Source organism: Falco punctatus (assembly GCF_963210335.1).
Source record: "Falco punctatus genome assembly, chromosome: 13".
Taxonomy (NCBI): domain Eukaryota; kingdom Metazoa; phylum Chordata; class Aves; order Falconiformes; family Falconidae; genus Falco; species Falco punctatus.
This window is the reverse complement of record NC_137593.1, coordinates 18,021,650-18,043,260: the sequence shown is the minus strand read 5'-3', so window position 1 is coordinate 18,043,260 and position 21,611 is coordinate 18,021,650. Positions and strand designations below refer to the sequence as shown.

At 40.1% G+C, this 21,611-nt stretch overlaps 1 protein-coding gene across 1 annotated transcript in view; it reads right to left on the bottom strand.

Moving 5' to 3' along the window:
• The window catches only part of DNER (delta/notch like EGF repeat containing), a 157,797-nt gene extending 137,352 nt beyond the window's left edge, over window positions 1–20,445 (bottom strand). The window contains exon 1 of the mRNA XM_080409985.1: window positions 17,782–20,445. Within this exon, the coding sequence (XP_080266111.1) occupies window positions 17,782–18,039 (258 nt within the window). The 5' untranslated portion in view covers window positions 18,040–20,445. The remainder of the gene's footprint in view (window positions 1–17,781) is intronic.
• Window positions 20,446–21,611: the final 1,166 nt, after the last annotated feature.

The window sequence follows — 21,611 nt, the reverse complement described above, 5'->3', positions numbered from 1 at the left end:
GCTTGTTACCACAGAAGGAAAACCATTTGTTATAATGAGAAGAGTTTTAACCATTACTAAGCATCCTAGAAGTTTATAGTCTACACAAGGGAACATTTCAAGATATTGAAAATTAACAGAATTTAAGATGAACTAGATAAACAATTCACTGGAATAACATCCTGTGACAAGGTCAAGTAGGAAAAGTAAAAATAAAAGGGGGACCAAACTGAGAACTTGCCACAACTAAATACAGGAGGACCAAAATGCACTAGATTTCTAAATCATATACTAAAAAACCTAGAATAAATCTGAAATGGACTATAATGAAAGTAAATTAGTATCAGCAGGGTAAAAACTACATTACTTACCAGCTCTGAAGAGTACCTCCATGAGCTCTAAAAGGTCACCATATTGTTAGGTTGTACTTGAAAGTTTGTACTATATTTGAAATGAAAATTACAGAGCCATTTTGTGGTCTGAAGATCTACATTATTCTCATAATATCAGGTGATTTGCAGAGTGGAGTGTGAACGCTTTGGGTTTTTTCCAACATTATAGAGATACAGAAGCTTGTGATGTTGAGGAAAAAATTTTGAGAAAATTTCTAGGGCAGATTATAAGTCAAACCTTGCAATACAAGTTTCCAAACCTTTAGATCAAAAAGACAATGTAGATCAGGCAGGAGGCAAGGAAGAAAAAAACAGGTTGGAGGCAGGATTTTTTCCTACATCTATTAATTATTTGTAGCCAGAACTGCTTTGTATGAATTGACCACCAATATGATCTTGCAGATATTGATCACTGTTGCAGACTATTGACCCAACCCACAATCAGCTGAAAGTAACAGAAACCATCTTTAATTATGAATCTAAATATGCCTGCATAGCAGACATTTCTTTCCTCCTTCATTCATCTTGTCTTGAGTCATATCAAATCTTTCATCTTCACATACAATCAGACATACAACTCACCCTATAGCAATGCACAGTGAAAGCATAAAAGGCAAGGGTAGCTAGAACAAACTACGCTTACCACATGTATAAAGCACAGCAAATGTATCAAGGATTCAGAGCAAGGCCTCTGAGCTGCGCTGCTGAAATCAAGTAATTTCAGAGCACCTGGACAATCTGGGCATAACAGACTGTTAATAAGAAATAACCTTCTTTAAGAATGTCAGCAGCACCACTACCCGCTGTCAAAAAATTAAACCACAGTTGGCGCACCATTTTTGGTGTATTTATACATACACATTAATGATGGTAGACTAGCAAAATTGTTACACTCAAATGTATCACTGTAGATAACTTTTTAAAACATTGCTAGGAAGAAGTTACTGTTACACAGTTCCAACAATAGATAACTCAAAATTTATTCCAAAAAACATCCAAAAAATTGAACCTCAGATTTTACTTACACTACCAAGATACACTGAGTTATCTCAATTATAGAAAGAGAAGGAAGTTACTATATGATTTAGTTAGTTAAAACAGAGTAAGGAGCTGAATTGCAAAACTAGTAAGAGACGCACAGTACTTTTGTCACCTGATTTTCCACAAAGCATTTTCACTTTAACAGTAAAACACTGAAAACAAATCTGTTCACAATGATGCCTCTGTGCTTCATAGGATTTACAGGTACAACTCCTTCTTTCCTGTATGAGCCATTCTCCTCAGCTAACTTGTTGATAGAAGCCATCTACTTGCTCCAGAAATACATTTCCAGAACAAAACAGAAACAGTAGAACAATTGCCAAGGTGCAACAGCATCTAGAAAAACTCATTTAAGGCCTTAGTCCCTCAAAAACTCAGTCTAATTGATAAAACCAAAAATGATTGGCAGTGAAGAATGATAAAGACAGAACCCCAGCATATTTCACGGAAAGGAATTGTAGAGAAACAAGTTATTTTCAAGAAGAATCATTTCATTTGATCTGGAATAAGAATGAATGCAATTCACTCCCACTTCCGACTTGATGCAGATGACTATGCGCTATGACCTTACCCAAAAGGCATGCAACTTCTACACTAGTCATTGGCCAAAGTGAAAATAAGATCTAAAAAAGATAAAGACCTAAAACCCCTTCTGAAATAACAGCATTACATAAAATTGGACAGGGTTCAGTAGATACTCAAAGGCAGAGAAATCTACTAAATTTGTCAAGTGCTTAGCAAATTTTACTAAATTCTTCAGAACTAAAAAGTTGGGAAACATTTCTGACAGTGTTAAGTCACTGCTGTAGTTACTACTGCTGAACAATAATATTTCACCTATGAAAAGCCCATAATTTGTCTAATGAAAACTAACTGGACTGCTCTCATTAATTCTCTAGCATTCACTACGGAGATGCAAATCAGATTTGCTACAGGAAAAAAAAAAAAAAGAAATAATAATATAATATTATTATATTTGGAAAGTTATCAGCAAATAAAATTTACTATTTTTTCTCTAAACTCTCTCCTCTTTGTACATTTCAGTTCACACCCTGATGCCAAAAATTAGTTCTATTTCTATTCTTGTGAAATCCTGTGACAGATGTCTAATTATGCCTGCTTCTGTATTACAGAACAATGCTGTCGAAAGAGGAAGTAAAACTTAGAAATCCATACAGACAACTGTAAAAATAATTTGGGTTGCTGAATGAACTTGAACTGTACATAACATAATAGGAATACAGACATTCATAGTCCTTTCATACCCATGAGAGTGAGAATGACACCTGGAAGACTATGCAGCATCATTAATGCATTTATTTGGACCTGGAATACAGGCAGGTGCTGAAGAAAAGGCCAACAGTCAAATTGTTTGAGATACCTTATGTCAATTCACCTAGCTGAGACACAGAAAATTCAAACCAACTATCATTTCTGCTTATACCTAAAGAACTGGCAGTACTGAAATGAAAATCCCACAGTGCCATTGAAATGCAATTCAAGCAAGAAAAGAAGCTATCAGGCTTTTTTGGCATCTGAATCCTCTTTGGCTAAAAAGAAAATAAAAATTATTTTTAGAAGTTAACTTTATTTATGCAACTCTGCATTAAAAGACATCAGCAGAAGCTACAGAAATCACATTCCTGCAACTACTAGTGAAAAGAATATTGGGCATTGAACAGATGCCTATGCATTGAACGAACGGGGAATTGCACAGATATATAAAGGCAGAACAAAACCAGGAAAACATAGATATAAATTATTTCAAATAGATTGCCTTCTAATGATCATTATTGGTCAGTGTGGTATCTACTCATCTAGCTAGAATACTCAGAATTATTCCAGACATTGTGAAGGTCAAAGGCAAGGGCAGCTTGGTGGTTCGGGAGCAGCCCAGTAGGCTGGAGATGGGCAAGAACTTGGGAGGGGACATAGCCTGGACAGCTGATCCAAATTAACCAACAGGATATTCCATACCATATGACATCTGCTCAGATATAAAAGCTAAGAGAAAGGAGGAGGAAGGGCAAGGCATTCGTTATCTGCATTTGTCTTGTGGAGCAACCACTATGCATATACTGAAGCCCTGCTTCCTGGGAAGTGGCCAAACATCACCTGCTAATAGGAAGTAGAGAATAACATCTTTTGTTTTCCTTTGCTTCGGCATGCATGACTTTTGCCATTACTTTCATTAAACTGCCTTCATCTTGACCCAAGTTGTTTTTTTTACCTTATCATCCCACACAGACACACATTCTGCTGAGGAGGGGAGTGATGGAGCAGCTTGGTGGGCACCTAGTGTCCCACCCAAGGTCAACCCACCAGAGACCGTAGCCCAGTTCTCCCTTTCCAAACCAGCAAACACGGCAATGCGCACTTCCCTTTCTCAGAGAATATTTTGTATATTAAATCAAAGCTGCTACAACTGCCAAATTCCAGAACACAGCCACATTCCACAGACCTAGAATTCACACATTCCAGAACATGAGTCTGAATATATTGATTTCCTCATTCTATTATGAATATCTATGGTGAATATTTCAGCTTATCTGTTATACAAGCTTAATAGTCTAACTGTAAAGTTTAACTTTTTCCTTTTTTTTCCTGATGCTGCCTATATTTCATGTCTTAAGTAAAGAAATGCAAACACACAGTATTACATTTTATACTCTTCTTCATCCCATTTATTTCATGAGGTCTAAAGGGACTCTGAATAACTTACTATTCTACTCATCCCACAATTCAATGACTGCAACCAAATTAGTTTCCACACTCAAACACCCCTACATCAGCTGTTGTTTCCTCTGGGTTTGACACTATTGTCTTTAGAAAAAAAGTAAATTCTCCTGAAATAAGGGATACAAGCTCCATCAGCAACTTTCCCATGTGACATTTTTTGTTAATACACTGGGAAGAAGGAAAAAAAGACCGAACAGTGAAGGTCAGTAACTGAAAACCAGTTGGATTATTAAGGTAGCTTGAGATGTATAGGACAAAAAATAATTTGGTGCATTGAAAAAATATGCTTTGGATAGAGAGAGTATGGAAAAATGTAACTAAATACTTTACTAAACAAAGTAAACCACAGGTTCCAACGTAAGAAATAGACAAAAACTACATCATCTCACTCTGCCAAAAAGGTGATGTGTTTGTTCATCCCAATTCCAGACGGCAACATTTTTAGACCTTAGGAATTAGTTTCATTGATGTTTATTTCCATAAACAAACAGGCAAGTTACTACAGGATAAAACAGGAGATGAGCTTGCAGAGCATCAGCTACTTCAAGACACGTATTTACGTACACATACTTACATAGTTGTACCCCACAGTCAACACACATAAGCCATCTCAATTCAACTTTAGTGTAGCATTAACACTAAAAGCATCATTAACATGAACATTACGCAGGTAGCAAATATTTAGACCCAGATCTTTGCAGTCTTGCTTTTATGTATCCATATATTAAAGTTTTTCAAAATCAACCTAATACCTTTACAATTCCCTTGAAAAAACACAGAGAACCCCATCTGTGTTATTTTAAAAAGACAGAGAAAAATAAACTGAGCAGATCAACAGCTGATACTGTAAAGTTTTACAATTCTCTCCAAAAGTAGATTAGATAATGGCAATGTTAACATCTAAAGCAATACATAATTAAATACCTGGGAACTTTTGCTACTAGGTACCACTATACCACACTTCTTACAGTTGGTAGAAACTTCTGACTGAAACATTGGGGTTATCAGAAAGTAACAGTTAATTGAATAAAAAGAGCTTTGTGCTGGCACCTCTGATCAGAGGAGGCCAAATCACAGACATGTTTCTGATGGAAGCTTTCTGGTGAACGTACCCTCCCTACTGCAGCACTAGTGCTGTGCTTGAAGATCTGGGAGCACAGCAAAGCACCTTGCAGCCCTGAGCTGCAGCCCCACTCTCGGAGTCACTGCACAGAATTTCAAAGCCATAAGAAGGCTGGGATAACTTGAAGCTCTGTGCTGGTTTTGGCTTGGGTGGAGTTAATTTTCTTCACAGTAGCTAGTACGGGGCTATGTTCTGGATTTGTGCTGAAAACAGTGTTGAGAACACAGGGATATTTTAGTTACTGCTGAGCAGTGGTTATACAGTGTCAAGGCCTTTTCTGCTCCTCACCCCACCAGCACATAGGCTGGGGGTGCACAAGAGGTTGGGAGGGGGACACAGCCAGGACAGCTGGCCCCACCTGACCACAGGGATATTCCAGACCATATGACATCATGCTCAGCGTATAAGCTGGAGAAAGGAGGAGGAAGTGGGAGGAGTTCAGAGTCATGGCATTTGTCTTTCCAAGTAACTACTACATATGATGGAGCCCTGCTTTCCTGGAGACGGCTGAACACCTGCCTGCTGATGGGCAGTAGTGAATTAATTCCTTGGTTTGCTCTGCTTGCAGGTGTCACTTTTGCTTTAACCATTAAACTGCCTTTGACTCAACCCATGAGTTTTCTCTTGCACTCTTCTGATTCTCTTCCCCATCCCACCAAGGGAGGCAGGGAGGCTGAGTGAGCAGTTGTGTAGTGCTTACTGTGCTGGCTGAGGCTAAACCATGACAAGCTCTCAAGACTTCTCAGCTTCACAAAACTGCCCTACTTAGTGTCAAGGAGCTTGGAAGTGCTTCTACCAGCCAGCAGCTCTCAGAGCTTATGAGCTGCTTACACACCCTAGGCAAGAAACTTAGAAACTCTGAGAACACAGACCAGAACTGGATGTAAGTATATTTTGGAAAAGAAAATGTCATCCTTAGAACTAGAAATCCAAGTTGGAAGCTGCTGCAGTACTGATTACAAAGTGAAAAGCATATACATCATACAGAAATCAACTAAGATGCTACATTTGTGTTTGCTATACATCACTTACACAATAAGGTTTGCTAGCACAGCTGTTATTCCAGAGTATCCTTCAACAGATTATCTAATATGAACATAAAATATGGTTAAATCACTCACTCACTAATATGTCATGCTAACAGAAAATCCTCCATAATCCTAAATCAAATATAGTGAGGTTTTGGCCCATACCCTGATTTGCTGCATGCTACTGCTAGCAGGACTGGATAATTATACCTGTAACTGATAAATCTATCGTGCTTTTCTTAGGCAGGCCTTTGTGAAAAGGCAGATTCACTGGAACTGTTAATCCATTCTTTCTCACTCACCTGCAGAAAGAGTTAAAATTTTGTGTCACAAGGGAAGCTAGCTGACTGGGGAGAAAGGCTTTCAGAAGCTGGCCTTCCTTCTGCAATCATTCCACTTAGGTAATTTCTTTGCTGCATTTCAGGAGCACCAAGAAACCCAAGCACAAATGGTTACCAAAATAACTAATTCTAAACTTATATTTATTATTTTTATAGACAGAGAAATTACTATGAGTTTATTTCACCTTTAAGAGATGGCATAGTGGAGTCTCAAGCAGCCCTTAAAAGAAGATGTTCCACATTTTTAGCATGCTCTATAGAAGCCAGATCCTGCCACACCCTCAGAAAGATTATTAAGAATTTCTGTAACATCAACCCAGTAACTTTCCATTACTTTCAAGAGCCAGTAGTTAGGGAAATTTTAACATTAGAGTCCTATTACAGTTATGTAAATTAAGTCAATTTGTCCTTCCTTCAATTAAACATGTTAATTTCCCAGGGGACTCAACACCATTTTCTTCAGTTGTCACATATGCCATCATCACACAGTACACTGTAGCCTTAAAAAGAATTAATCAAGTATCTGGTCTTACAGACCCTACCTATGTCAGTAAACCTCACGTAATTCAACTCATTGAAATTCAAAGGCATTCTCAAATGAGAAAGTTTCTCAGATCCCTACATACAGGAACATAACCTTGGTGTTCCATAGTGACAACAAATGCCAGAAAAAAGCTCTCTTGCAACCAGACAGCAGAATTAGGACTATCAACACAAAAGTTACTTAGCTCTTAAGTTAATTGAACTTCTACATGGCGATCTTTACCTTGTTCTGCTTAATAATGCTCAGTTATATTTGCCTGAAAATTAGTACAATAGAAGTACATGTATGTAGTCAGTCACAAGTTATTAATAGACTGCTAGGTCTGTATGAAAGCTAAGCCATGTATTAGGTTTCTGAGGTTCACTCATTAATTTGATTTTGATAATTTCTTATTATCAAATAATATTATCATATTGATAAAAATATCAAATAATACCTAATTTCTTCCGTAGAAAAAAACAATACATCTGTTAATTTTTTTAATGAAAATACAAATAAAATTTGCATGCATTATTACAGATTTGCTGAATTTAAAGCACAAACCATGAGGGCTGAATAACAAACATGACAATTGCCATATAGTTCATGGTGATACCTAACTGTTGTTATGGACAAATGACGTTATCCAAATACTTCAAATGGAGACCACAGCAACATACTATGTCTGGAAAATTACAGAAAACTGTCCCTATATTTCCCTTAGCCACATTAGCTGATGTCTCATACCTGTTGTGGGGTTTTTTTGAAGCACTGTCCTTGTCATAAGATTACCTTTTAGTCAGACTCTTCTTGTTTGTCTCTGTATAAAAGTGAACAAGTTGTTTCTCCCAGGTTATTCATATCTTTCCACATCTACTAATCACTTCTGCTGCCCTTTCTCTGGGTCATATCTATTTCTGCCCTCTCTATCTTGTAAGTAAAGTTACCTGAACTTGATTTCAGGGGATTAAGTGCTATTCATTCATAGAAGGGAACAGCATTCTCAAACAGCTTCTGTTCTCTTGTGACATTATCTGCAAATCTTGAAATTATTTGCATTTTGAGCACTCAGGCTCAACGAGGATTATTCAACATACTGCTATCAGAACATACGGGTCTTCCCCCCAGATAATCACAGTTTATTTAGAATATACATGGTTAGCTGAAATTATTCCTTCTCTTGTGCATTTGTCAACAACAAACTTCAGCTTTATTAGGCCCATTACAAAGCAGCACATAAGGGCAACCTAGACTGAAAATGAGGCTTGTTGTAAAGAAAAGGAGCCGTATCCTGTTACTCTTTTTACAGCTACTGTTCCTGAAGATACACAAAGGTCTTCTCAAACTGACAATACAGTTGCTGTTGTAACCAATACATGAAGTACAACAAAGCTCCCAAAATCATTAACATTCAGTGACCTTATCTCAGTATAACAACCCTACTTTCACAGTCAAATTGAATCCCGTTCTTAACTTATTCAAGAGCACCTTGTTCATGAAACACCTTTGCTACAGAAGTCTTCGAAATACTGGTCATTGATCTATTGCCCCTGCTTCCAGTGGGAAAGAACAGTATGAAAATAAATTAATCTGTAGACTGCTAGCCTGAATATTTGCCAGACAAAGAAATAGTCTAAATGGATAATTTTTTTCTTTTGGTTGGGTTTTTGGGGTTTTTTTGGGGGTTGTGTGGTGTGAGGGGTTTTTTTGTGTGTGTGGTGGGTTTTTCTTTGCATAAGAAGGCTTTTTTCCTTACAAGGTAAATATATTCTGGTAGGCCACTGACATGTAATTCAGATTCTGGTATTTCAATACTATGCTTCCTTATAAAGTGCTCTTCATCTAACATTCTTAAAGCCTCCATACACACTCACAAATTAACCTATAGAACACCCAGGATTATCTGAATTTATAGAAGAGAAATTTAAATAAGAATGTGGTAAGAGTGACTCAGCAAGGCAGTCAGCATTCCAAGCACCAAGCCTTGATACCCCCATTCCTAGTCAGGATGTATAACTTCCAGACCTTTTTATAAAGTTTACAGCTATTTTTTCAGGTTTACAGCAGAATATAATGCTAAGTAGTACAGTATGTTACACTTACTATGGTCTGTAATTTTTTTTTAAAAAAAAACACTGCAAACTTGAAAAATAATGTGGGGCAGTGATATGAGTTCCTGAACTCAAAGACGTTACATATGTGGCATACAAAAGAGCATTTGAATGCAAGAGGAGTTCTTTGTAGGAGATTACACCCAACCAATAGAACAAATTAAAGAGTTTTCTTATCAAGCAAATATTACTTCTCTCATTGTATATCTCAATGTGCATTTCTACTGTTACAAAGCTGTTGGAAAATTGCAACAATTGCAGTTTCAGAGCTTTTTCCTAGTAATACAATTATAATTGGTGGTTTGTATAGCTCATATTGATGAGTGACAAGTTTCTCTCCAGAGGACACTTATTTCACCATTTACATTATTCCTGTAACATATACGTTGGCAAAACCATACAGAACAATAAGTTGAACCAAACCGTTTTTTTCTTAAAAACCAGAGAACCAATTAAAGGCTTAATAAATTATGCTCTACAATGTCAAATGCACATACTAAACTGCTTTTACCTTCAGATTTTGACTTAAATGCCACTAAGAAATTTTTAAGGAAATTAGCCCTACTCTTGCCAAACACATACTTTCAATTGACATGAATACACTTTAAATATGGATGCTTTCATTCGGGGATCACCACACCACAATCTGACAGGTAAATTGATGAGTTCAGTTCACCTATATCAACCAAAAGTTAAAAAAAAAAAAAAAAAAAAAAAAAAAAGTAAAGTGGATATTATTGAAGCCTTCACTATAATGCAGTTGTCAAAAGAACAGGTAATCTCTCAGCATACATAAAAAAATGGGATTTAGCATTGTTCAAAACAGACTATATTGAGATTAACCAGCAACCAACAGGGACATTGTTATTTGCTCAATCTATTCAGCTCAGAAAGGACACCACAGAAAAGAAAAATATTCACTACATGCACAGGGAGGGAAGAGTGGTATAACTCTTAAGAGGGAAAAATATGCAACACGGACATAAGAAAATAAGAAAGAAAATAAAAACTAATAAACTCATGTTTTTCATGCAATTAATCTGTGGGATTAATTGGAACACAAATTATCACAGCCAAAGAGTTACTAGAAATAAATGAGGGACTTGATATTTAACAAGAACAGAGTAAGTTATGAGAGCAAGTACCAAAAAAAACCAAATCCCAACAAATATCAACCTATGTTTACAGTTCAGTGGATACTATTTTCAGCAGACTCATGTCTGCCTATTAAAATGGAATTTCTTGCATCATCTTGTAAGATTTTTGGTCTCACGATCAAGCTGAAATCCTGCTAAATGCCACTTCTGAAATTATTGATCTCAAGGCATGTACTTCTCAGAAAGGCAATATGTAGAAGATTTTATGAGAGTTCTCAAAAAGAGGGGAGCATTTCTACCTCCTGTAATACTGAATCAAGTCATACAATTCCAGTACTTTAAGCAATATTCTTGTTTGTTTGTTTTCCCATCCATAGTCTGTTGTTTCTTATCTTGTATTCAGTATAAGGTATTCTCCTAGTATATGGGAAACCTGCTCCGATAAAGAGGATTTCCAGGACTACACACACACAAATGACAACATTGAGTTACGTATTTCAAAGGAAAGTGAAACAATACTAGTTTTTAAACAGATATCATTGCAAAGTCTCTCAGATCAAAGAGCGTAAACTGCAATGAAATACAGCATATGAAAAAGCTGAAGCATCTTAGTATAGCATATCTTCTACTATTATTTGGTTGCTTTACACCTGGTCCTTCTCTTTACAAACTTTAATTACAAAAAATTATTAAAACCAATACCTGAAACTTCCACTTACATGATGGAATTTTTCAAAACCAAATAATTTGCACTATGTAATGACCTGACTAGCACTTAAAAAGAGCTATTTTGAACAGATTTAACAGGAGTATTTCCAGACATTGAAAGACAGAATACAAAGATTCACCGAGGTTAGTGTGCAGATATCCAAATAATAACCACTTATATAATTGGGACAGTTTGGGCTATTACATTATTCCAGTTTTATTCTACAGAAATTTAGACTAAATTTGTTTAGCTCCCATGGCAAAAATCACAGCACAATTCTTTATTGACTGCTTTGGAAATTGCTGAATTATAGTTCTCCCGCATATTTTTACATTATATGCTTCAAGGCAAGATGCTAATTTGAAAAGCTTAAAATTCTGACTGGAAATATATTTCTACTACATTTAGAGAAAACAGATGTTATAATAGCTAAAATAAATGGGGTGGAGAAACTATTTTTCACATTCTGCGCTAATGTTCCCCATATTTGATACCTCACATCACCATACTGCAGAACTTCATCAGTTCCACTGCAACCGTGGAGATCATGAGGCACCTCAACAATACTTCACTTGCAGGTCACAAAAAAACTCATTGAAAACAAGTAATACCCTTCAGTTCTGTGTGACACACAACTGTTACTTGAAGAAAAAATATCCTCAACAATGTCTATGAAATGTGGGTATACCGATTTGTGACTAAAGGAGCTGTAAACAAAGTAGCCTGAAATTAATACTAAAGATTTTTCAGATATCTAATAGCAATGTTGCCATCTTAGAACTCCTATTTGCACTGCACAAGTTTGTCAGCTTCCAAGTACAGTCTAGACTTGATGTTAAACATATACCTATAATAATACGGAAATAATTGAAATATCCAGCAAAGGGGAGGCAGGAACAGGACAAGAGTAATAGTCAAATGCAAACTCTAGGGGAAAAACAAAAACCAACCAGAACCAAAAACATAACCACACACACAGATGTGTATGTGTATACAGAATTACAGAACAGATGCATAGGATGGTCTTGGCTGGAAGGGACCTGAGGGACTGGTTCAAGCTCTGCTCTGGCCAAGGCTAATACTAGGTCAAGGTGCTTGGGGCCTTGGCTACTCAAGCTCCTAATCTCCAAGGATGGATGGAGATTCCACAACTGTTCTAAGTTCCCGTTCCTGTGCTTGACCACCACCATTGTGAGGAATTATTTTTTTTCCTTAGATTTAACTGGAACTTCCCCTACTATAACATGCGTGTCACCTCTTGTCCTTTCACTGACCACATCTCAGAAGTCTTGCTCCTATGACCACCCATCTGGCAGCTGAGAATGGCATTTAGTTCCCCCTTAGCCTCCTCTTCTCCAAGAAAAACAGAGCTCTCACAGCCTCTTCTCACACACAGTATATATATATATCAATGCAAATATTTAAGTTCTGCAACTTGAAAGCACTACAAGAGTTAGCAGTTAGTCAGCAGGAAATGACATGGTACCTCAGAACTCAGGCTAAACTACATCCAAACAAAACAAGAAAACTCCAGGGCATCTGCTAACTATACAATTTATTCTTATTAAAGATAAAAGAGTATACTCTTCTTTAATGAAAAAAATACCATTTAAAATATGCTAGAGAATTCATTGTGAATTCAAGGATTCTTTAGAGACCTTTCAGAAGGGATATACGCACTTAACAGAAAACAGGATCTTGTGAAGATTTAATCAGGATACTGACATGAAGGTGATTTAGCAGTTTGATTAAAGGATGTTCTTTTACATAGCACTGTCCAGTGCAACCTAAATAACCTGGACAATGAAAAACTCTGTACCACTTACTCTGAGGTATTACACCACTGAGTCAAGAAACAGTAACCTTTCTTTGAACAGCAGTTTACTACCCCTGGATTTCCATATTCAGCATTAAACAGCACATTATCAGAAATCTACTGAGGACAGAAATTCAAAGAAAAAGAAACAAAACCCCAACACAGCATAAAAAAAATAGAAGCAGGGGACACAGAGCAAAAGAATGAATCGCTGCAGTACAGTATACACATGTTCAAATACCATGATCAAAGACAAGAATAAATTCATCTGGCATTCACAAGTACCAAAAAAGGGAGAGAACAAAGGAAAACATAATCAGGCAGAAATTCAGGAGGGGAAATAAAAAAATAATAATCATTCTAAGAACAAAACTTAAAAGATAATCTACCATCCATCTGTATTAGTTTTTATATTATCAGTTCTTTCCTTGACTTCTTTAAACTCACGTGACACCTTTCTAACACTCCATTTTAAACAAGCTGTCCACAGTTACATTTAAAAAAAATATTTTCCACTGTAGGTATGGAAAAGTAGCCATTGGAGTGAACATAACATATCCTCCCTAAGACCAAAGAGATCTTTTTGCCACTAAAATAATAATTTCAGTACTAACTCAAAAATGCTATTACATCAGTGGCTCCTATGTCATGCTCAGAAGTAAGCGGAACATCCAGTCATCACTAATCAGACCATATGGAAGAGAACTGCTGCAAAGTCAGAATGCTGGTTCAGTATGCTCGGATACTACTTGTATTCTAGTTTTGATTACTGACACAATCTATACAATAATTAAGAGCATATTAAAAAGCACCAAAGAAAAGAATGAGGGAAAATTATCAAAGGAGGGAAGAAAAAAATAAAAACAAAAACAAAAGCAGCAACTAAAACAAAGCATATATGACAATATTTTAAAATATTAACTTTTAATGAAATTATGTCTTTTAATGAAATTAGCACTAGCATGGAACCAAATAAATATAATGCAATTTAATGCAAGTATCTAAGTTCAGATTCTGTGGTTTTAAGCAAATTGTGACATTTTTCATTTCTTATTTTGCAATTTTGTACCTTATGTCTCTAAAATTATTTCATAGGGCACTAACACCGATCAATTTTTACATAAAACTTCCCTGATAAAGAAAAAACAGTTTTATTGGATAATACATGTCATTACAAAAAACAGACTAGTCATTAGACTAGTTGTTAGAAATAAAGGTTAAAAATTGCTTATCAAAGTAAATTTTAAGTAAAAATTTAGAGACTATAAAGTTTAGGTGTCCTGGTTTCATTTGGGATAGACTTCAATATCTTCTTAGGAGCTAGTGCGGGGCCATGTTTTGGCTTTGATGAGAGACTTTTCAGTTCCTCAGGCCTTGCCAGCAAAAAGGCTGGAGGGGCACAAGGAATTGGGAGGGCACACCACCAGGTCAGCTGTCCTGAACTATCCAAAGAGGTATTCCATAGCATGGGACGTCATGCCTGGTATATGAACAACTCCATGCCTGGGGGTTGGCTGGGACGGGCAGGTCATTGCTCAGGGACTGGCTGGGCACCAGTGGGCAGATGGTGAGCTGTTGCATTGTGAACCATGTGTTTCCCTCTGGATGTTATTCTTTCCCTTCCCTTTTTCATTATAACTGTTATTGTCATCATTGTTATCATTGTTCTTTCATTTTTGTTCTAGTTCAATTATTAAATTGTTCTTATCTCACCCCTTGAGTTTTACATTCCTTTCGAAGTCTCCTCCTCATCTTTGTGGGTGAGGGGAGAGTGAGTGAGCGGCTGTGTGGTGCTCAATTACCAGCTGGGGTTAAACCATGACATTAGGGAACTTAATATCTCATACTCAGGTCATCTCAATTTATTTTGTCAAATTCTTTCAGGGTAAAGCTGAGAATTGGCCAAGTTCAAATTCCTGCAGAAAGGCCATTGAGTTCTCTATAATTTTTGTACAATTTCCTTGGGAATACATGTGATTTCTTCTCTCACAGTAAAGTTTAAGATACTTTAACACATTAAGTCTATTTCTTCTTTACAGAGATGAGAAGCATGGTAAAGAGAAGTGGGGGGAAAAATCACAACCATGAAGAGGAACTGAGTTAAATTAGAGCAACATCCCACAATGTGAAACCAAACAAGCCATAAAAAAACAAACCTGAAGTTTGCAAAACAAAGTATATTCTAACTGTAATGTGAGATATATACACATGCATAATTCATGGGATGGATATAGTAAGAGGACCTACAATTTCTGCTGTTAAATAAATAACGAGTTACTAAAGCAATTATAAGATCATGGAATTGGCTTATGTCCAAATGAAATGTATCACTTGGTGATAGGAAAGCTCTGAACTTTTAGAAGTATCTCATGTGCATGCAATGCCGATGTTGGTGCTGGCATGGGAAAAGAATAAAAAAATGACAAGTGCATCAAAACCAGTTACAGTAAAAACTTCAGTGGCAATCTCCAGTTTTGACTGCAATCACTCTACATTACAACTTCACTTGACTTGTAGGCATATTTTGAACTTTTTTTTTTTCATTCTGTGTTTCAACACACCTGAGCCGAATTGGTGAAAGATTGCCTTCACTACTAGAAGTGACATGAAAGTAATTCTGTATTTTCAGAAGGTGGGGCTCCGGAAGAACTCCAGCTCCATCACAAATTCCAAAACTGCAAACTTACCTTCCATGATCTCAGTATTTTAGTGTAATAATTCCTGTTCTTTTTTCCCTTATTGGCATTCCCCTCTGCAAGTCCAACTTCTCAATAACCTCAGCAGTAAGACAAAAAGCCCTTGTGTCTACATATATCCAAATGATCCCCTGATTTAACCCATAGTCTTCTCATAACCCTTAAGGAATATGAAAAAAATAATCCTTATTATTTTTAAATCCTTACAGTTCTTCATTATCATTGAATTAATTATGATTTTTACCTTACTTTGTGGGAATTTAAGCCGTTAGGCATTTGTTAAGCTGTTAGGCTGAACGACAGAGCAACACAAGAGTTAATACATTTGTACAATATTTATTTCCTATTTCAATAAAATGAGCAAAATGTCAACTATGGATATATTGTATTTATACTACCCCTTTAAAAAACATACCTGTTCTCTAGTTAAGTTATGTTTCAAAGCCATATTAACTTCCTATAGCTAACTGGCATCCATAATTCAACTGCTGACATGATAGCTAGAAGTGGCATTCATTTATCAGCTTTCCTTGCGAGGGTCACTACTTACTATTTCATAAAAAGAAACAAAATATACGACACTGTATGCCTCCTCTTACTTGTTAATAAAAAACATAACTGCTGTGAAAATACCGCCTATTTCTTTTGTTAGAAAAACAATTAAATCCAGTTCCCCAACCACAACACTTCACAAGAGTTACGGCGCTAGCAAGCGTTTCATTGTACTGAGTCCTGGAAAGGGTCATTAATCTTTCAGTCATGGATCTCAGACACATCTAACAGCAACAAACAAAGGCAAAAACGCAGCATGCTCTTTCTCTCTTTGTAGTGATAGAAACATAGTAAACTCCTAAGAGGACAACCTAAAATTAGCCAGAGAAATCTATTTAAATCCACTTTCATCTCTCTGGTTTTACAGAATCTCATTAGCGTAAATATTTTCACTTTCATTGTTATACTGAATCAGCTGAGGCATTTTAAGGCAAGCACAGAACTCTGTGCATAGCGCTCCTACTTTATGATGACTTTTATACTCACCTACACATTAAGTCTTCAGTAAACGTATTGTCCCTTTTCATTGATTCAACAGTATAGTTCAGACACCATGTTACCGAGGAACATTAAAGAAAAAAAAAAGCAGATCGAATTTACTTGAATTCATTTGCTTCGATGTCAGATCCAGCTAAACCTGAGAGCACTGACAGAAATGGGAGCTAATCCATCCAGCCCTTTGTACGCTGCTGTCAGGAAAGTACCGTACAAACCTCTTTGTCCCTGCACCTGCTTTTCATTATCGGAAGGGATGGAAGATTAAGGGTTTTGTGAATTTCTGAACACGATAAGAAAGACTATAATCCTTAATACCAGAGATTTAAAAAAAAAAAAAAAAAAAAGATTACAATCTCCACGTGACAATAATTAAATTCGGTTTATTACTACATTATATCCCAACGTGACCACGCACGTTAGAAAGATGAACTGCTCCGTGCCTCTGATCACCACCGCTGCTCGGAGCGTTCTGACCTCTCGGAACCGAGCGCAGCCCGGCGCCGCCCGAGGCGCGGGCAGCCCCCCCGGTGAAGGGCCCGGGGGCACGGTGCGTCCCCGTCCCCGTCCCACCCCTGCAGGCAAGCCAACGCCACACAAATGGCCGGGACCGGGCGGTGGGGAGTGGCTGCGGTGCCGAGGTGATGCTGGAAGGCACCGGCTGAGCGCAGCCCCGTCCTCGTTCACCCCGAACCGAGCCCCCGAACCGAGCCCCCGGTCCGTGTCACGGCCGGCGTGAGGGCCACTCCCGGGCGGAGCGGCCCGCCCGCCGCACGGCTCCAAGCCCGGCGCTGGCGGCACCGGCACCCGCTCCGCGCGTCCACCGGTGCGGAGCCGCCGCCAGCCCCTGGGCACGGCCGGGGCAGAGCCGCGGCGGCCGCTAACGGCACCACCGGCTGCAGCGCGAGGAGCCGGCGGGAGGGAGCGGCCGCGCGAGGCGGGGAGCGGGCACCGGCACGGGCCGGGGCGGAGCGGGGCTGGGGCGCCCGCAGGCGGGGTAGGGGCGCGGCGGCGGGCGGGAGCCGGCCGCGGACCGAGCGGGGACACCCAAGGGCAGGGACAGGCACAAGGACGCCGGGCGGGCGGCGGGCGCCGAGCGGAGGTCCCGCGGGAGGAGCCGAGGGGGGCGCGCCCCTCACCTGGCAGGAGGTGCCGGTGACCCCCGCGGGGCAGGCGCAGCTGTAGGCGGCCGGAGGCTGGGGCAGGAGCGGCTGGAGGCGGCGGGGCGCGGCGGGGCCTCGGGCCGGCACAGGCGAGCAGGTGCCGTTATTGCGGCAGGGCTGGCTGAGGCAAGGGTCCCGGCCGGGGGGCGCGGCGGTGGCCAGCCCCGGGAGGCAGTCGCGGCGCTGAGCCAGGGCGAGCAGCAGCAGCAGGAGGAGCGGAGTGGCTCGGGGCATGGCGGCGGGGCCTCCGGGTGCGGGTGCCGCTCCGCTGCGGGCACCGGCGGGGAGAGAAGGAGGAGACGGAGGCAGCGGCCGCCCGGCTGCTCCCTACCCCCGTTCCCCGGGCAACGTGCGGGCGGGGACTGGGCGGGGAGGAGCCGGACGCCGTGCTGCGGCGCGCCCGGCAGGGGGCAGCCGTCCGCCCGCAGTGCGCCCCGGCCCCGGCCCCGGGCAGCCGGGCTGGGCGCGCCCCGCGCGGGCCGAGCGGCACGTCCCGGAGCGCAGCAGGGCCGGCGTCGTTTCCCGGCTAGAGCCGCGGTGGCAGCGGACGGGGCTGCGCCTCCGCCCCGGCTCCCCCAGGCAGGCGAGCGGCTGCTAGGGCACGGGGACCGGCGCCGCGCACCCGGCGCAGCGGTTCGCAGCGGGAGCCGCGCTCACGAGCGGCCCGGTAGGCATTCCTGGCCGGGCAGTGCCTCCGCTCGGCGTGGCCGGTATAAATGACTAGGCACCGGCGCCGGGACGGAGCGCTGCCCTGGGCTGGGCAAGCACGCTAGAAGAGATGCTCCTTGTTCGGGACATTCATCGCTTCCTTATTTGCTGTTTCACAAGTGTAATCTTCTGATAATTACTTTAAAGTTCTGTTAAGACCGAAGTGGAGGCAGATGAAAAGCCTGAAAATCAATCCTGTCATTTCTCATATTGGAAAAAAAAGAACCAAACCCAAAACAAAACAAAAAAGAAAAAAAAAAAAAAACCCAAAACAAACCAATCTGTGTATTTTCTCAATTGAGGTTATCTACCGCTGATTTTTAAAAATCTATTTATAGTTTGCTAGTCTTTTGGGGGGGTTTTACTGCCTCTGATTTACAGACAGCATCTGTTCTAATCAGTTAAGAGCCAGCGAGGAAGCCAGTCCCCATTCCCTGCCCTTCTATTCACTTGCTTCTGCAAAAGCGCTGTACTCCAGCCTGCCGTAGCTAACGGCTTCCCAGAGCTCCACCGCGGAGTACAGGACGAAGTGCTACGACTTTCACAAACCTCTACGCTTCACGTACGGCTGAAAGCTGTATCACGAGCAGAAATACCGAGCGATGCGAACGGAACCGAACGCACCCCGCTGCCGACCCCCGCCCCCGCCCGCGCCGCCCCCCGCGCAGCGCCGCTCCCGTGCCGCACCGGCTCCCCCTGCTGCCCCGCCAGGGGCGACCCCTTCGTCCGAACCGAGCCCGTTTATTTCCCTCGCAGCCCCTAACAGCGGTGGGTGCTGACGTTTACTACAGCCTACAGGCGCTGTGGTAACACAAATGAAAAGCTTTGTTACATATATTTGAATTAAGTGGTTTGACAACTATCTGCTCCTTAAGGCTCCTTGTTCTACAGATACTCGTTCATCAGAGCCCTCCACACACCGAGACAAAACACCTCTGCTGTACTTATCAGACAAGTTCATCTTTTCTTTACTGATTATCATTAAATGCCATCTCTCAGTGAAATTCTTACAATTTGGAACTGAAATACTACTTACTGTTCCTTAAGCATCTTTTTGGTTGGGCTTTTTTCCCAACCAATTTTGCAACCGTAAGAAACATTCTTATTAATTTGCTAAGCTTGTGCATAAGAATGTCATGGAAAGTGGTGCCAAAGGCCTTGCCCGTGATAACAGTTACAATAACTGTTCATTCATTCTGTTCCATCCACAAGATCTGTTGCCTTGTTCTACAGGAAAATAATTTGGTTTGACATGATTTGCTCTTGATAAGTCCACAGAGGCTGCTACTTGTCTCCTTATTATCTTCCAAGTGTTCTGAAATAACTTGCGTATATCTCTCACATTGCTGTGGTATTTGATGTTAAAGCAGATGGGCTGTAATTCTCTCTGTCCTCCTTCTCAATACAAATGTTTGTCCTTTTCCAGTCTCCTAGGACTTCACCCTTTCACACAGGTTGTCCAAGATAGTTGTTAATAACAGGCTTTGGCCAATTCTCTAAACATCTTATAGAACGAGTCCTCAGAACCAGACAACCTGAAAAGATGTTCTGCTCTCTAACCGGACCCACCTTTCCTTCTGCTCAAGCTCTTTCTCCTGGCTGATGCTCATTGTGCTGACTAAGCTGACAAACTGCCATAACAAACACGATGCCTGCATCGACTGGTTGTGTAGAGCCCCTATTTTTCAATTGTTCTTGGTACCCGCAAAGGGTTCGGTAATTCTGGTCTGTATCTGAGGGTTTTCAGTAGTAAGACAATATAGATGAGTATTGGAAAAGATGGTTTCGAGACTGACAGCTTGATCAGATGATGAATTCTGTTGATGTAGTAGCATGCTATTTGCAGAAGAGAACTTTAAAAATAAGCTAGTCAGCCAGCACAACCAACCGAGCAGGACGTTAACATGGCGTTCTGAGTCAGAGCGGACACAAATATATCACATGAGTTTCCTTAGCATTTTACAGAGTATATAAGCAATGTGTGCATTTTAATCACCATTTGCATAAGGAAATATTTATCTGTACAACAGAAAATATTATGCCTACCTAATTAGCTAGTGATTTTCCAAAATGCTGTATCTTTTTATGCGTTTTAATGTTCGAATACGCATGGTTTAAATAATTTTATAGTCAACTTTACATAAACAAGTTACTAATCTCAGTATTCGATAAGGATTCGAGCTGCCTCGTTTACACTTGCTAGAATTTTAATTATATTACCAGTCTAATAGCTTATTAGTGTGGCTTAGATAAGCTACGTTACAGCTTAACTATTTATTTTGATGGAGAAGTACTCATCGTCTAGTGGCTTGAAGGAGGTTTTTCAGAGGTTTTTTTTAATCCGTTTTGGTTAAATATTTAGCAAGGAACAAAAATCTCTGTGATTTCCTAAAAGGAAGTTATATGTTTTACATGTCTCCCATAACAGCAATTTTTTTCTAAGTATTGATGAATTCTTGTAAAACCACTATTAGTTACATGTTTCTTTACTAGTGTAGGAGTTAAATGAGATGAGATAGTCACTGTGTTCAGCCTTTTCCGAACAGTGCCTGGGCTGCTGTTTTGGGTCAGCTTGCAACCGTGTCTTTATGATACTGTTTTGCAGAGAGCAGAACGGACATTTTCCTCATCCCTCCCTCAGCTTGTGCCTGCTTTAAAGCATCTCAGGAGTTTCACTTCTGATCTACCAAAAAGACTGCGTTTTTAATGTCATTTGAGAAATTTCAGAAGGGTCCCATTCATGCAACCGGAGTCAGATTTCCAAAATTGCCGATCGTGTTCCCAATCCCATACCCAACAGCTGCCAAAATTAAAACAAAATCCTCTGAAAGTTGCCACAATTGCTGAAAATATTACTGTTTCATAAGACTTAAAATGCATTCATTCAAAATGTTTTCTACATGTATTTAACTTTCTTTTTCCAAGCACACAGTTTCTATTCCAGCAAATTCTATTTATAACTGTTTGAATGATCCACACCTCAATTTGCCAAAATATTGAAATACTCATTTAAAGAGGTAAGCAGCCCAAGGAATTCAGTAAGAATGCTCACCTTGGAAGTTGCGTGCTCAGGTGATTCACATTGGAACTTATTTTGG